An 18,333-nucleotide genomic window follows, 5' to 3' on the forward strand; every position below is an offset into this window, starting at 1 on the left:
TGTATCGATATGCCCAAAACATATTTCACATGAAAAAGGAGGACTATAATCTATAAATGGATTATAACTCTAGAGTTTATAGTCCATTCCCATTTAATAAGCATAAAAATGCAATACTTGTGTTATTGTGACAAGGACATGCTTCCCCCGTGTTTGTATAGGGAATTCCATTGTTTTGCCTTTAGACCTTTCCTGTTTTTTGTGCATTCCCCAAACATGTCGTCGCCCTCTGTGGAACTCCTCTGCAGGAGTTATTAGTGGGTAACAGCTCTCAGAGCAGAGGAATTCTCTGCACTCTGAGAAAGGTCAACAGGCCAACTGTCTCCCTCTTAGCAAGATTAATACTTCCTTAGATAGTAAACAGCTGTTTGTTTGTTTAACTGAGTGGAGTTTGTAAGATGGAGTGTGTCTAGAAAGACTACAGTTGCAGAACAATTACTGATGAAACAATGGCAGTCTTGATCTTTCTGACTGGAGCTGGTGGCCTCTTTGTCCCTATATGATGTAATGAGGAAATTGTAACATATTCAGCAGGAATTCATATTTTGGAAATTCAGTGTGAATCATAATGTATTGTTGTTTCAGCTGATGTTATTAGTTACAGGAGCTCATATTTTTCAATGTTTCCAACAATGGGTATATAGCTATTTGATATACCAGTAGTTTTTCTACATCACTTTTCCATAAAGAAAGTGTCTGTCATTATGTAGTACATGATGAATATTATGATGTCAAAGTTTGGAAACACTTTGGACTGATTTTATGTTTCTCATGACCTTAAAAAGTCCTTGATGGAAAGGACCCCCTATTTCCATTTTTGTTTGTTTTTTTGTCTTGTTTTTTGTGGATGAGATTTAATTGGTTTAGACGAATCTTTGCTGCTAAGATTACTTTTCTTGTCCGCCTGTTTTTAAATCTCTGGTTTCCTCTCTCACACCCACTCATTCACTCTCTCCTGTAGGATGCTGTTACTGATAACAATCTCTCTCTTATCTCTCTACCTGTTATCCTTGACATACTTGTTGATATACTTCTCCAAAACTCCCTATCTTTTTGCATTTGTAAGCTCTGTGATTCAACATAATTCCCACTCAGTCTTTTCCCTCTTTGTATTCCACCAGGGTCAGGCCCGTCGGCGAAAGAACATGACGGAGTTTCTGGGCGATGCCAACATCCCGTCCCCGGACTCTCTGGCCATGCTTGGTGGGTCTTTACCAAGCGTAGCTCCTGGAGGTTCTCTGCCCGGTGGGGCAGCTGGACCAGAGAACTGGAAGAACCGTGCCACCAATCGGTTCACTGTCTTTTTTGGTGCCACATCTGGAAAGGTAAATCCTTCTCCACACCCACACTTCATATCGCACTCATCGTTGTAATGTAAGGAAGTCAAGGGAAAGCACGATGTGTCAGCATAGCCTTCTGTGGTCTGATTTCCCGTAAAACTCATAAAAATGATTGGACGAGCCAAAATGAAACTTAAAAAAGAGGCTGATGCAATGTCACTTCATGAATCGCAACTTTCAGTTTTAGTATTATGGCTAGGCTGACAATCATAAGTGAAGGCGAAGAGAGAGAGAACTTGTTTTCTCAGGAACATTTTATTCAAGAATTTTGCGAACTAATTAAGTTTCCTGTCGCAAACCAGTTATGATATTTTGCGAACCAATGAAGGTTTCTGTCGCACACCAAGGTCGCGATCCAGTTACTTTTTGCAAACCAATAAAACATTTTTTCGCAAACCAATTATAATTTGCAAACCAGTGACATTTTCAGCTGTGTACCAATGAAGTTTTCTGTCACAAGACAATTACGTTTTGCAAACCAAATACTTTTTATTATTCACAAACCATAAATATTTTTGTGAACCAATGACGTTTTCAGCTGCGAACCACTTATGATATTTTGCGAACCAAAGATGTTTGGTTGTGTGTTTTGTAGACAAACATTTTGGTTGTGATGTTTTGATTTGATTTGATTTGTTTTCTGTTGCGAAGCAATTGTGATATTTTGCGAACCAATGACATTTTCGGTCACGAATCAATTTATATTTTACAAACCAATTACATTTTCTGTTGCAAACCAGTTATGATATTTTGTGAACCAATGACGTTTTTAGTCTCAAACCAATTATGACATTTGCGTACCAATGGCATTTTTAGTTGCAAATTATGATATTTGCAAACCAATCAAGTTTTCTGCCATGTACCATGATATTTTGCTAACAAATTATGCTTGTAGTTGTGTACAAGTTATGATATTTTGTGAACCAGTGATATTTTCAGTCATGAACCAATTGTGATATTTTGCGAAGCAATGATGTTTTCTTTTGCGAACCAGTTGATATTTTGTGAACTAATGAGGTTTTCAATCACAAACCAGTTATGATATTGTGATGCATCATGGTGTATTGAATTACAACATACACCGATCAGCCACAACATTAAAACCTCCTACCTAATATTGTGTAGGTCCCCCTTTGACAATCAGCATAAAACCCCCATAGAAGAGACAGGGGCTGTCCTCAATATTACATTTGGACTCTTCTATTACAAAGGAAGGGTTCCTGTGGGCCAAACAGCCATCTCCAGTAGCCACAGGGCAGCCTAGTCCATCTGTGTTTGGCCCCTTTTGTCTGAAAGCGCTCTATGCAAACGACTCGTTGTCATAAGTACACCAGTCATCCAGTTGCAGGACATTAGCCCCAGTGGCACATGGGCCATCAGTGTGATGAATGGATGGGGTTTAATTGTGAGGTTAAAGAGATGTCTTTTAGTGAATGGGGTGTTGTAAGGTGTCATAAACCCTGTCGAGGGTGTTTTGTTGGAACAGACAGACAGCCGCCTGAGTTGTCTCTCCAGCTGATGGTGGTCTACCGATGACAACTGGACTGCAGTTGGGCTAATTCTGGGATTTAATGGGATGGTTCACCAAAAAAATTACATTCTGTCAGCATTTACTCACCCTTATATTGTAAACCCGTATGACTTAATTTCTTCTGTGGAACACAAAAGGAGATGTTAGGCAGAATGCTCAGTCACCATTCACTTTCATTGTGTGGAGAAAAAAAAATGCAATGAAAGTCAATGGTGACTGAGGCTAACATTCAACTTAACATCTGCTTTGCATTAGGGTTGGGAATAAATCATGACAGAATTTTTCTTTTTGGGTGAACAATCACTTTAAAGGTGTTAAGCCCTTTATGTTGTTGTTTTGTTGATTTATAGATGTTATTTTTAACAGATAGGTGGAACTATATGTTAAAAATAGAATATTTCTGGAAAGATTGTTGCTAAAGGATCTCTCTTTTTTCCTTTCTTTGTATTTGTGTGTTAGGAAGTGGACCGCATGGAGCTGCTTCATACTAAGTTGCAGGCGTACACACAGTTCGGTCTGCCCAAGGTTCCCTCTCCGCTCTCCTTCCACCAGGATTCCTGGGAGGAGGAAGAGGAGGAGCTGAACCTGACACTCGAGGACAGCTGGAGGCAGCTCCTGGAGAACTCAGAGGTTAATAATGGACTAATGTCACACTTACATACATCTTTCAAATATTTCTCACATGACTGGTGCTAAACAAATTTTGATTGTAGTAGACCCAGTTTTCCAATAAACAATGTTTGTTTTCAGAGTTTAAGCAAGCGTCAGTTTCATCAGCAAGAGGCAATATGGGAACTAATCCAAACAGAGGCTACACACATCAAAAAACTCAGGGTCATCACTGATGTAAGTAGTTTAAACCATTTTCCTTAAAGCAATGTTATGGGTTCAATATAAGTTAAGCTCAATTAACAGCATTTGTGGCATAATGTTGATTTTCACAAAAAATAATTTCGTTTCATGCCGACTACAGTAAGACACTTACAATGGAAGTGAATGGGGCCAATTTGTAAACGTTTCAAGTCTAGCCACAAGACGTTAACATCATACATGTTAACATGATTTTAGTGTGATAAAATGGAAGAAATTTAATTAAACGTATCTGTGTAAAATTATACCCAATATTACAACTTATATAAAGTTAGTAATAAAACACTGATTCTTGAGATAAGGGACAAAACATGTCCTATATACAAAAGTCCTCTTTATACTAAAAATCAAGAAATTCTTAAAAATAATAGTACTGGAAAAGTTAAATCGAAAGGAAATGTGTATACTCAGGGCACTTATATTACTTATATTTCGAAATAATTTCATTAGAATTTGTTAAAATGCATGATCTATACTTGGTAGCACATGTAACTTAAGCTGTCCTCAGCAAGTGGTCATAATGTTAAACTATCAAACAAAGTGTTTAAAAATGCAACAAATTCATAAATATAAATATCAAATGAAAGGTAGGGATCTGTAAGATATCAAGCAATACATAAAGTAAACCTTTAAATTATATTTTCCACAAAAACAACAACAACTGCCTATCAAAGTTGTCCTCACTTTGCATCAACTCTGTCAGATTATTTTATAATTCTGAATAAATTAGACAATGTCATGGTCAGCTATAACTCTGAGTACCCCTTTCCCACTTCCTGCTCATGGTGGATGCAACAGTAGGACACGTGGTCTGGTAAATTTGATTTTTTTTTTTTACATTTCAAACAAACAATGTTTAAGTCTCTGCGGTCACAGCTTCAACATGTCAACTCCGTCATTCCCATCATGATAATTTCTGTTAAGAATTGTGGAATAATTTAGGCATTTTAGTTTAGGTTATAAAGGCAGCTTTAACAGAGGAAAAAACTAAATGACTCCAGAGTACAACACGTGGTTAACATTTTTTTAATATAATGTATTTTATCATTTGACTCCTTTACTGAACACCATTATTAGATAAAGTAGCGTGCTTTTTAGTGTGTCTGATGGAGCTGACACAAATCACAGTAAGAACTGAAGTGAATAAATGTATATTTAAAAAAAAAAAAAGAAGAAATGTTTTTTTTTTTTTTTTTTTTTTAAACCTGTACCCTTACTTGGTTCGTTAGCTGAGACCTTTGTCTACAAATATATCCATTTCAAATTCATTAAAAAAAATATTAACTTTTTGTCCTAAATCCTAATTGGTAAAATCAAGGCCGGCCCTTATTTTTCCCACTTATTATTGCATTTCAATTGGAAATATGTCACATTACGGAAGTTAAATGCTTTTTGAATACTGTTTTCATGTCTGATTGTCTTGTTTTTGCAGCTTTTCCTGTATGGTCTGTTGAATCTACAGGACAACAGTCTCCTAAACGAGGTGGAGCCCACGCGGCTTTTCAGCAACATCCACGACATTGTACGTCTCCATAGTACGCTGTGGGTCCAGGTTATGTTTCCAGCATTGGAGAGAGCGCGAAGCACACGGAGTCTGATTGATCCCACTGACCTGCAGCAGGGTTTCAGTACGGTGAGTTCCAACACCGAGCTTGTGAGCATGTGCAGGTGTTCACCAAAGAGTAAATCGAACAGCTAGAATAGTATGGATAAACTCCATCCAACTTTCATAGATTAATTTGTTTGAAGGCAACCCAGTTAAATGCCTTAACAGAATCCAAAGTGGCCGTTCAGACAGAGCGCATTCTTGCGCTAAAAAAAAGCAACACATAGCGCAAAACATAACAGAACGCAAGTGCAGACGTGTTTTAAAATTTGACGTTCATTTTAACTTGACACATTGTCAAAAACACGCTGAGACGTTAAAAAACTGCGAGATGCAATGGTCAAAAACTTTCATCTAGCGCATAATTACATAGAAAAACAACATAGACAAACCCAAAAATCACATTTGGTGTGAACAGCCCCTAAAAGTAACAAAAACCGCTGAGTGGTGTTCTAACATCCAACAGGGAATGTTTTAGCGATGTTCTGAGCAAACACTTTTAATGCACGCATCGAATACATGTCTTGTTGCAAAGCAATTGATCTTCTGCAGAAATAGTTATTGTTGTGGGTTTGTTTGTCTAGTTTGCATCCAGGTTCCAGCCATACATCCGGTACTGTATGGAGGAGGAAAGCTGTATGGAATACATGCGCTCGCTGCTGAGAGACAACGAACTCTTCAAGATCTACATCACGGTGAGCATTTCGCAGTCAATACAAGTACAATGAAGTTGAATGAAAGTGTTACATTCAAACAAGCAAGTTAAAGTTTCATATTCACCTTCGTAAGGAATGATTTTAGTGGATTAAAATGTCGTTCTTTTTTATACAGTGGGCAGAAACAAATAAACAGTGTAATCGTCTGAAGCTGGCGGACATGCTAGCCAAACCACACCAGAGACTCACCAAATACCCTCTGCTCTTGAAGACCATTCTCAAGAAAACTGACGACCCAACCTGCAGAGATGCACTCAACAGCATGGTAAGACATGGAGACATCTGAACTTGCGTAGTATGCAATATGTTGTTCTTTTCTGAGTGTGCTGCTTTTTCTCAGGTGTTGTGTGTGGAGAGCTTCATTAACAGTGTGGACTCTCAGATGCGCCAACGACAGGAGCAGCAGAAACTAGCGGCTATTTCGGCTCGAGTGGAGTCATACGAGGCTGTAGAGGGAGCCAGTGAGGAGGTGGAGAGGGTAAGAACTGTTTACAAGTCAGTCTCTCCCTACTATGACCATGAATTATCCAACCTAAGGGGTCGTTCAGACCGAATGCAGTCTTGCGGTTAAAAAAAGGTAGATGCAGCGCCACGAATATAACAGAATTCAGGTGTTTCGAAAGACGTTTTTGTTGAAGTGCTCGAACTTGAAATGACGGCTCTTTTGCGTGAGACACTAAAACGGCGAGACGCAGCGCAGCGGTCAAAGATGTCCTTCTAGTGCATATTTACATAGAAAACGATTATAAACAAATGCAGATGGAAGCAAAAATGTGTTCAGTGTGCACAGCCCTAAGTGTCACTAAATGGCAGTTTACGACTAAAAGACGAAGTATAAAATTGTTCACACTAAAACAAGGGTCTTCAACAGGGGGTCTGTGGTGGTACTGCAGGGGGTCTGCAAATTATTGTTTTATCCACCATTGGCATTTGTAACTCACACATGAACGACAGCGAGAGAGACGAGTATGAATTTTAGTCTTTCGACATGTTGAAGTCCTTCGCAGCTGCATGCCAAATCTTAAAGTGTGATTAAACAGCATGCAGCCTGGACAAACCCTTCACACAACCACTGCTCATCACGAGCCGCTCAGTGTGTGACACACATCAGGTTTAGCAACACTACAGTGGAGGGTCGCGTGAGTAAATTCATCTGCTTTGCATTGGTCGCACTGTGCGGCTGAGCAGATGACAGCCTACAGTTTATTTTATAATTAGTTGCTTTTTGCTTTCAGAACAATAGCTTACTTGCCTGGTGTAAATAAATAGTTACCGCTGAGATTTAGTGTCTCAAGCTAGCATACATGGTCCTTAACGTTCCACACACACAAGACAGTGACTTTCAAATCAACATAATTCAAGGTGCACTCAGTCACTGTTTTCCTCATTACAAATTTTTACTCAATGAAATGAACAGTAATTTTGAAATATATGTCTAAAATCAATCACTCACATGAGATGAAGACTCCACTTTAGTAACCTTATAAATGTTATTTTATTCTGCATGGATAGGGTCTGTCTGTTTTTCTGTCTGTCTGTCTGTCTGTCTGTCTATCTATCTGTCTGTCGTTTTTGTTCTTTTTGGAGGTTTGGCACAGGGATTAACAGGGAAAATTTAAAATGTCACTTCATGTCAAAAATGTTGCAGACCCCTGTTATACGCCCTGCTAAAAACCAGCTAAAACCAGCCTAAGCTAGATTGACTGGTTTTAGCTGGTCGCCCAGCCTAGCCAGGCTGGTCAGTTAGCTGGTTTCAGAGGGGGTTTGAACACTTTTTAGCTGGCCAGGCTGGGAGACCAGCTAGCCTCCCAGTTTAAACTAGCTTGGACTAGCTAAGACCAGCCTGACTAGCCAAGACCACCCTGACCAACTAAGACCATCCTGACCAGCTAAGATCAGCATGACCAGCCTGACCAGCAAAGACCAGCCTGACCAGCTAAAAAAAAAGTGTTCAAAGCCCCTTTAAAACCAGCCTGACCAGCTATGACCAGGCTGGGCGACCAGCTAAATCCAGCCAACCAACTTATGCTGGTTTTAGCTGGTCTTCAGGGCAGCTTTAATGATTATTTCAATGGCTTTGCCATGTAAACATCATAAAGGATGTACATACAATAATATGGTAGCCTACCATACATGTTTTTATAGGCATAAAACGCAACACTCAATTTGATACAGTATGTAACGGGGGTCCCTGCTCTGTCTCTCTACCCACTAAGGGATCCTTGGCCTGAAAATGGTTGAAGACCCCTGCCCTAAAACTATTCACACCGGCTCAGATTCTGAATTTTTGGAATTCACAGAAAAAGGTTTAGATACTTGAATCATTTTCAATTGAAAATGCTTTGATTTTGCGATGGTTACGCCTCTCATCCACACTGGAATGGTGTTTTTCTTCACTGAAAATGCAGACTTTCGAAAACGTTCTCTCTTGTACCACATTCTTTGAAAAAAGATGACTTTAAGAAATGGTTTTACTGATTAATCTGTGCCGATAGTTGCTTTTTGGAACTATCGGTTATCTGCAAAATTCAGTGCCAATAGTTGCAGATAGATTTTGTTTTTATTATTATTATTCCATGTTCCTCTCTGGTCGGCACTGGAGGATTCTACAGTTAAAACAGCTTGCAGTTTAACACCAGCCTCTAGAGGTGAAAGAAAAACAATTAATGACAACTCATGGGGATTTGCTTTATCTAATCTTTCATCATTGACAATATTCATCCATATTTTTATCCTCACTTTAATGTGTATTTTGGATGTTTTAAATTGAAGCATATCTCCAACTTCATATCTTGTGAATAATAGTAATAAACCTTATTCCTCATTAAACCTCATCTAGTGAAATATATACTGTATATAATAATATGAATATATATCCCTGGTATTTTTCCAGCTTGTTTGTAAGTAAAAGTCCCACATTATACAGCAATCTTAATCGATTATCGGCCTTTTCCACCACCTTAGTTATCGGTATCGGCAAAATCCACATCGGTCGACCTCTAGATTTCAGTCAAAATAAATTTGTGCGGAGGTGGCCTTAGAGTTCATAAAAAATGCATGATTTTGTTTTCAAATCTCGTCATGCGTGTTTTTCATGCCAAATTCTCATGTCCTCAGGCTCTGAAAGAGTTTAACCGTATTGACTTGATGGCGCCCATGATTGACACCTCACCAGAAGAGACGAGGCAACTGCACCTGGAGGGGGCGCTCCGAATGAAAGAGGGCAAAGACAGTAGGGTTAGTTCAAATCCCATTCAAATCTTTCACATGGGCTCCTTCAAAAGTTCTGGAAGCATTTGTAAAATTTGGGGAAAATTGGTAAACATAATTTTTGTTGTTGTTGTTGTAATTCTTATTATAAAAGTGCTTAAATGCAAATTGTAATATGGTTTGAGTGTGTGACTGTTTATTATAGCTTTGTCATATACTGTAAATATAAATGATCTTTTTGTATCTTTTTAATTATTGATGGAGGTGTATTGTAGTTTGGATTGCTAACAGTATAGTCAAAAAGAAACTGACTTCATATGCAATACAGAAAACTGTAGTGTGACTGTATTTGTGGATCTCTTTATATGTAGATGGATGTTTACTGTTTCCTGTTCACTGATCTGCTGCTGATCACTAAACCAGTGAAGCGTTTGGAGAAGGTGAAGGTGGTCAGGCAGCCCCTCCTCCTGCATAATGTTGTGTGCAAAGAGCTTAAAGACACAGGTGAGCATTTGAGCCCAGTTTAATACCACTTTATATATACTGTATAACAACACAACATATTTTATAGGTAACAAATGATCAGAAATGAGCAATAAAAGATTATGAGATTGAATGTTAAAAACCACAGTAGTTAAGTACTTTTCAGCACCATATTGTCAAGTAATAAGTTGCATCCCTTCCATATTCCATATACAATTTTTGTTCTAACCAGGCATTATCATCAGCAGCATCACACATCAAGACATTTTTACAGATACTTGGTTTCTCGATTTGTTTACATTATTCTGGGTAGCCCTACCCACAGAGAAATCTCATTGGTCCAAAGTCATTCTCTTCACAGCTTTATTTTTAAACATGAAGTATGTTCTGATTGGCTATGGTTTTGTCGCTTCATGCATCATTTTACTTTTAGTAATTACAGAAAGATTAGTTGATGAAATTTGCATTGTACCCTGAATGTTAGAACAAGGGGGAAAATTATATATATATATATATATATATATATATATATATATATATATATATATATATATTTTTTTTTTTTTTTTTTCTTTTATAGGTTCATTTGTTCTCATCTATCTCAATGAGTTCAAGAGTGCTGTGGCTGCCTACTCATTCCAGGCCAACAGTGCAACCCAGGGGAAAAGTTGGACTGATGCAATCTGCAATGTCCAGGTAATGTTTCCTACCAATAACTGAGATTATTACCTTATAAAAGTGCTCTCTTGGCCCTTACTAAAGAGAACGTTTACTTAAAGGAAAGTTAATGGATTGATCTATTTTGTGTGCTTGTTTCAGAATCAACTGCAGCGTTTGCGCTCAGAGGAAGCGCGTCGACAGAAGGCATGTCTAAACCAGAGGCTAGAGGAAGATCAGGAGAAAGATGAGGAGAGCTGTACATCCACTGCCATCTCGCTACACCTTAAACACAAAGATCAGAGCAATAGGTACACTCAATTCACATTATTGGTTGATCAGAATTGGTTTATCAATGAGCGATTGATAATTTTACCTTTTGGCTATGATAATCTTGAGTACTTTATTACATTATTCTTCCTAAGAAAAAAAATGGTTTCTCTACAAAATATTCTTTCACTGTATTTGCTACAGTCTGTTTTTATAAAGTGCAGTATAGACAATAAATTGGCCAGGCCGATTGAACAGACAGTTTTGACCGTTTGCTGAAAACCATGCATTTTTGCTGATAAATGCTCGCTGCTCCTTTGCGTTGGCTTCAAAATCTACATTTTATTTACTGAGTACACTTTATTATATATATATATATATATATATATATATATATATATATATATATATATACTCAAACCAACCCATCTGGCACCATCAATCATGCCACGATCCAAGTCACTGAGATCACATTTTTTCCCCATGCTGATGGTTGATGTGAACATTAACTGAAGCTCCTGACCCGTATCTGCATGATTTTATGCACTGCAGTGCTGCCACACGATTGGCTGATTAGATAATCGCATGGATGATTGTTTGTGCCAGATGGGCTGGTTTGAGTATTTCTGTAACTGCTGATCTCCTGGGATTTTCACACACAACAGTCTCTAGAATTTACTCCGAATGGTGCCACAAACAAAAAACATTCAGTGAGTGGCAGTTCTACAAATGGAAACACCTTGTTGATGAGAGAGTTCAACAGAGAAAAGCCAGACTGGTTCTAACTGACAGAGTCTGCGGTAACTCAGATAACCGCTCTGTACAATTGTGGTGAGAAGAGAATCATCTCAGAATGCTATTCTGAGATGCGGGTTGGCGCTGTTTTGGCGGCATGAGGGGGACCTACACAATATTAGGCAGTGGTTTTAATGTTGTGGCTGATGTTGTGGTATATACAGTGCTGTGAAAATGTATTTGCCCCCTTCCCAATTTCTTCTATTTTTGTGTGTTTTTCATACTAAATTGTTTTAGATTTTCAAACAAGATATTAACAAAGGCAACCTGAGTAAACAAAAAAAATACAGTTTTCAAATATATATATTTTTTTTATTGAAGGAAAAAGTTAACCAACAGGTATATCACCCATGTGAAAAACGAACTGCGCCCATAAACTTAATAGCTGTTTGTGCCCCCTTTAGTAGCAACAACTGCAACCAAATGCTTCCGATAACTGGAGATCAGTCTTTCACAATGCTGTGGTGGAATTTTGGCCCAATCTTCTTCGCAGAACTACTTTAGTTCAGCCATAATGGAGGGTTTTCAAGCATGAACTGCCTGTTTAAGGTCCTACTACAGCATCTCAATCGGGTTCAAGTCAGGACTTTGACTAGGCCACTCCAAAACTTTAATTTTAATTCTTTTGAGCCATTCAGAGGTGGACTTACTTACTTACATGCTTTGGATCATTGTCTTGCTGCATAATCCAGTTGTGCTTGAGCTTCAACTCATGGACTGTTGACCGAAAGTTCTCCTTTAGGATTTTCTGGAAAAGAGCAGAATTCATGTTTCCCTCAATTATTGCATGTCGCCCTGACCCTGAAGCAGCAAAGCATCCCCACACCATCACACTACCACCACCATGCTTGACCGTAGGTATGATGTTCTTTTTGTGGAATTCTGTGTTTGATTTACACCAGATGTAACGGGACCCCTGTCTTCAAAACAGTTCCACTTTCGAATCACCAGTTCATAGAACATTCTCCCAAAAGGTTTGAGGATCATCAAGTTGTGTTTTGGCAAAATTCAGATGAGCCTTAATGTTCTTTTGGGTTAGCAGTGGTTTTCGCCTCGCCACTCTTCCATGAAGGGCATTTTTTGGCCAGTGTCTTTCTGATAGTGGAGTCATGAACAGTGACCTTTATTGATGAGAGAGAGACCTGCAGTTCATTGGATGTTTTCCTTGGCTTTTTTGTGACTTCCTGGATGAGTCGTCACTGTGCACTGGGTGGAATTTTGGAAGGTCGGCTACTTCTGGGAAGGTTCACTACTGTGCCAAGTGTTCTCCATTTGGAGATAATGGCTCTCACTGTGGTTCTTTGGAGTCCCAGAGCCTTTGAAATAGCTTTGTAACCCTTTCCAGACAATCACCTTTTTCCTCATCATTTCTGGAATTTCTTTCAACCTTGGCATAGTGTGTTACTGGGTGAGACCTTTTAGCCAACTTCATGCTGCTGAAAAAGTTCTAATAGGTGTTGATTTGTTTGAACAGGGCTGGCAGTAATCAGGCCTGGGTGTGTCTAGTCCAGCTGAACCCCATTATTAATGCAGTTTCATAGCTTTGATGATTCAGTTACTAAAGGGGCAAATACTTTTTCCACACAGGCCCAGTTGGTATTGGATAACATTTTTGCTTCATTAAATAATATTTATCATTTAAAAACTGTATTTTGTGTTTACTCAGATTGCCTTTTTTTATGTTAGATTTTGTAGTTTTGATACAATTTCGTATGAGATATACACAAAAACAGAACAAATCAGTATGGGGCAAATACTTTTTCACAGCACTGTGTGTGTGTGTACATATATATATATATATATATATATATATATATATATATATATATATATATATATGTACACACACACACTACCGGTCAAATGTTTTGAAACACTTGACTGAAATGTTTCTCATGATCTTAAAAATCTTTTGATCTGAAGGCGTATGCTTAAATGTTTGAAATTAGTTTTGTAGAAACAAATATAATTGTGCCACCATATTAATTTATTTCATAATAAAAACTAAAATGTAATAAAAAAAAAAAGTTTTTGAAATTGATGACTTGGACCAAATAATAAAGAAAAGCAGCCAATAAGTGCCCAACATATAGATGGGAACTCCTTCAATACTGTTTAAAAAGCATCCCAGGGTGATACCTCAAGAAGTTGGTTGAGAAAATATCAAGAGTACATGTCTGCAAAAGCTAGGCAAAGTAGTCTTTGAACATCTTCAAAGACTACTTTGAAGATGTTAAAGTATAACACAGTTATGATTTATTTTGGATTTTGTTTAGTCACAACATAATTCCCATAGTTCCATTTATGTTATTCCATAGTTTTGATGACTTTACTATTATTCTAAAATGTGAAAAAAAATTATAATAAAGAATGAGTGTTTCAAAACTTTTGACCGGTAGTGTGTATGTGTGTGTATATGTGTGTGTGTGTGTGTGTATATATATATATATATACAGTACTGTGCAAAAGTCATAGGCACATAAGATATGTCACAAAAGCATTTGTCTTAAGATGGTTATTTATGTCTTCAGCTTTAATGCGTCAATAGTAAATATAAATGTTAGACTCACAAACATTACTTTTGCAAATAGAAAAAATTAGAACAGAAGAACAGGGAGCCCTGCAACAGATGGCATTGCCCCCACAGAGCCCACCACTGAACATCGTGTCTGTCTGAGATTACATAAATAGACAGAAGCAATTGAGACAGCCGAAATAGATAGAAGAACTGTGGCAAATTCTCCAAGAAGCTTGGAACATCCTATCTGCCAACAACCAAGAAAAACTGTGTCCAGGTGTACCTAGGAGAATTGGTGCTGTTTTAAAGGCAAAGGTGGTCACATCGAATATTGATTTAGCTTTTTTATGTTTACTGGACTTTGTATGATGTATGATAAATGAAAACTATTTGTCATTTTTAAGACATCCTCATTATGCAACATTTTTCACAAGTGCCTAAAAGTTTGCACAGTACTGTATATTTTAAAATTAATTTTCTGGAATATAAATAGCTTTTTTTCATCATCTGAAAGGTCCCGCAACTTTTAGTCCGAAGCGATATAGCCTACATAATTTATGCGTAACTGATGTGGGCTGGTCAAACACATGCGCACCAAAACAAATGAAAACATCTGTCATAGAAATGGTAGAAGCATTTTAAAGTTGCCAATTCAGAATATTTTGCCTTAACCAGTTTAAATATTTTGTCCATCATTACATAATTTTTCTAACAAACTCTAAACCACTGTCAAATGCAACTCCTCACATGCCCATAAAATTACGTTTCATCACTCCTAGTAAAACATTCAGTCACTGAACCGGATAATTAATACATTGCAAAGAGGGTTGCAGATATCAGAAATATCCACAGTCGCTGACGTTAATGAATGAATAGAATACAGCAGGCATACTGTTGTACTCACAGACTAAAATCTGTTTATTTGTGCACAGCATTGAGTTACAGATGTTATAAACAGATGTGGCTTACTTGTCACGTTTATTTCATGAAGCATAAAAAGAATATGAGAAACTGTTACACACGATTACTCCCGTTTAAAACAAGCCCAAAAACACTGTGATACTATGTATAGATTCTGAGGTACTGCAATCTTCACGGAGCGCGTTTGACATCTGAACCGGTGAAGGAGCTCTAAAACCAGTGAAGTTGGGCACCTGCTCCTGGGTCCTAGTTCTTGCTACATGATCCCCCTGTCAGTGCAATTTATATGTATTTTTTTCTCTCTCAACAACACGATTTTGACCCGGTGCGGCTTATAGTCAGGTGCGACTTTATTTCCGGAAAATATGGTAATCATTTGGGGGAACATCTTGTTTACTATCATTAAATTATATACTGTATACCAGCATTACATTGGCGATCAGTCGCCTAGTTTTTTAAATATCCAACCTGGTCTCACAGAACCAGGTTACTATGCCTACATTTTTACAAAATCTTCAAATCGCGGCAGTTTCCTGTTGAATGAACACTAGGGGTACTACAACAACAATGGATTTTATTAACTTTCACACAAATCACGAATTAAATGCTGATTATCTGTTCACGAACACTTTTCGCCCTGTTCCTCACATAGTGCTATCTCAAGGTGCGGTCACATTTATCTTGGCATGGCGAAATTCCGCAGGTGACATACAGTCAATACCTCAGTGGGAATCTGCACAATCATAAATATCATAAGATGGACTTCCGGTGGCAAAGAATTGACCCCCTCCACCACCCCCAAACGGATTTCATGTGGAGTTCAGTTTTGGTGAACTTTGACAGGCGAATTTGCCAAGTTGCATGGTTTGGCAGTGACCTCTGTGTGGGCGGTGCTTTGTACACAGCTACACTGAAAATTCACAATGGACAAGGATATTAGTTTGGCAATGATTCTTTTTTTTTTTTTTTTACTTCACGCTCAGAGTGTAAATTGCAGCATTAAAAAAAGGCCAGTTGACAATTATTTTATTTTTTTTTGCTTGTTTCAATAAGCTCAATGTCCGCCTACGCCCTCTTCACCGCAGAGTTTCGCCATGCGAAGGTAAATGTGACTGCGCCTTTATGACATGAAAACACTTTTACTGTAAGCCGATACATTTAAAGTTTTGCTTTACATAACCACGTACATTTAAAAGCTTGTTCAAGCGTGATCAAATTGTGTGGTAGCTCAAATGATAGAGCGTTGCACTTGCAATACAAAGGACCGGGGTACGAGTCCTGAAGAGCACGCAAATCGACTTGTGAGTGGAAAGTGTCATAGAAGCACCACAAAATGACTTGGTTGCTTTAGAAATTGTGTTTTTCTTGTCCCATTTGCTTTTTATGACACTATCGGTTAGGTTTAGGTTTAAGGTTTAGGGTAGGGAGGTAGGTAGGTTTTGTACATTTAAAACTTGATAGAGCATTTACCTAAAAACGGTCTGTTTGGGAGAACATTTAACCTGCTTTTAGTGTCACACAGTGGACATTTCACCTCGGAATTGATGATGATCGTAAAGATCACATTGCAAGAATGTCGTCACATGTAATTTCCATGAGATCAGGCTGTAAATGTCAACATTATCGACTTTTAGAAAATGTATATCAGTCGACTTCTTGGGTTATGTTTTTTTCTGTGATAAATGAACCAAAACATTTTTTTTCTCTTTTTCAGCCAATCAGATGGCTCCACAGAGACCCTGTTGGTGATGGATGTGGACGATTCTGGATCATCTCTAGATCCCTCCATTCTTCAGGCTGACCCGGGTGGGCCTTCAGACCCTGATGCTGATCTGTCCTCCCTCCCCATCCAGCCTGATCCTCCATACCCCCATTCTACCATCCCACATAAGGGTAAAAACTTTGACACCCATCCAGACAGTAAAGAGAGCTCGGACCTGGACCCGCAATACTGTTCGATGTCTATGGACAGCGCCTACGGGACCCTCTCACCAGAGTCCATGGTGGAAACGCAAAACGTAACGGTTGCAACGGAAGGAGACGAATCCGAGGAGGACAAGTCTGAGACGACAGAAGACGAGGAGCAGGAAAATGTGGACGAGGAAGATGATGAGGAAGATAAGAGCTCATGCGGTTCACAGAACTCAGTGGCGCACTCACTGAAACCCAGGCGTCGCCCGCCCGTCCAGTGTCGCCTGCCCTTCCTGGAGAGGCTCGCGGTCAAGTCCTGCTCAGAGGACAATCTGCTGTCTACTGATTACCACAGTAACAGTAACCACAGTGTTGCCAGGGCAGCCACAGAGTGCACAGAAAGTCACAACTTATGGGAGCAGAGAGTGAAATGTTTAGATGGTGCGCTGCTCAGCAGGAGCTTGTCGGAACTCAGCCCTACAGAATTGGATGATTCTTTACTGACGGATGCAGATGGAAAAAAAATGGCCGAAAGCCACAGACTTGCGTGCAGTATGCCATCAGGCATGCTTTTGGACGCATTGAGGCATGCCAAAATAGCACAAGAGGCTGGTAGTAACCAGATTCCCTGCAGTGCATCAGATGGGGAGCTATCGCCCCCTAGTGGTGTGAAGGGAATGGCCGGCAGTAAGAGACCCCAGCAGCATAAAAAGCTCACTCTGGCTCAGCTCTACAGGATACGCACCACACTGGTGCTCAACTCGACACTCACAGCTTCGTAAGTATTGAGTGTGCCTGTTTGTTTGACTGTTGTTTATTTCTGTGTTGGGTTTGCATCATTTACTCACACTCATGTCCTTCCAAAGCCGTATATGTTTTTCTATAAGCCAAAAAAAAAAAAAAGAGAGATTATGGGCACAATGTTTACACACTTTTTCCATATGACAAAAGTATAAAGCGACCATGGACTGTCAAGCTCCTAAACTGACCAAAAAAAAAAAAAAAAGCACAATAATGGCCAAAACATACTCTACATAAGTAAAAGAATGCAGACGCTTCTTGCTACGCAGGCTCAATATTGTGTATTGTTGCGTTCCAAAATGTGTCAACACAACGCAAGTATGCGTTGCATTCTCAACATTGCCACATGGGGCGCTATAATGGACATTAGTGTGAACTGTCCACTTCTACAGTGAGTTTTCTCTTTCAAGTCAACTACTGGCATAGCAGAGCAACAGTTTGAAGAGAATATTGTGATGCAAGTAAGTTAAAGTCAATATATTTATAGCAACGTACCTAAATACGTACCCCGCCCCTAAACACCACGTAATGACAAACCCAACTGTGACTGGTCACTTTACATATCAGTTAGATGGCTTTGCCAATGTTAGCTGCGATAGACCCCAGATCTTTGCTGTTTAAGTCAATTATCTGGCTACGCGAGACAACCACCACAGTAACGCAAGAACTCATGTTATGTATGTTCAAATGGACCACGCATTGGA

At 38.8% G+C, this 18,333-nt stretch overlaps 1 protein-coding gene across 3 annotated transcripts in view; it reads left to right on the forward strand.

The window, feature by feature from the left end:
* The window catches only part of LOC127418743 (pleckstrin homology domain-containing family G member 5-like), a 64,139-nt gene that overhangs the window by 43,708 nt on the left and 2,098 nt on the right, over positions 1-18,333 (forward strand). For 2 of the 3 annotated variants that reach the window (XM_051659510.1, XM_051659512.1), the window contains exons 8-19: positions 1,122-1,325; positions 3,331-3,501; positions 3,622-3,717; positions 5,174-5,374; positions 5,932-6,042; positions 6,179-6,328; positions 6,404-6,541; positions 9,181-9,300; positions 9,645-9,777; positions 10,337-10,452; positions 10,576-10,724; positions 16,632-17,606. In XM_051659510.1, the coding sequence (XP_051515470.1) occupies positions 1,122-1,325; positions 3,331-3,501; positions 3,622-3,717; positions 5,174-5,374; positions 5,932-6,042; positions 6,179-6,328; positions 6,404-6,541; positions 9,181-9,300; positions 9,645-9,777; positions 10,337-10,452; positions 10,576-10,724; positions 16,632-17,606 (2,564 nt within the window). Of the gene's footprint in view, positions 1-1,121; positions 1,326-3,330; positions 3,502-3,621; positions 3,718-5,173; positions 5,375-5,931; positions 6,043-6,178; positions 6,329-6,403; positions 6,542-9,180; positions 9,301-9,644; positions 9,778-10,336; positions 10,453-10,575; positions 10,725-16,631; positions 17,611-18,333 lie in introns of those variants that run through there. The other variant, XM_051659511.1, reaches the window with a different exon arrangement.

Source organism: Myxocyprinus asiaticus, chromosome 28 (genome assembly GCF_019703515.2).
Source record: "Myxocyprinus asiaticus isolate MX2 ecotype Aquarium Trade chromosome 28, UBuf_Myxa_2, whole genome shotgun sequence".
Taxonomy (NCBI): Eukaryota; Metazoa; Chordata; class Actinopteri; order Cypriniformes; family Catostomidae; genus Myxocyprinus; species Myxocyprinus asiaticus.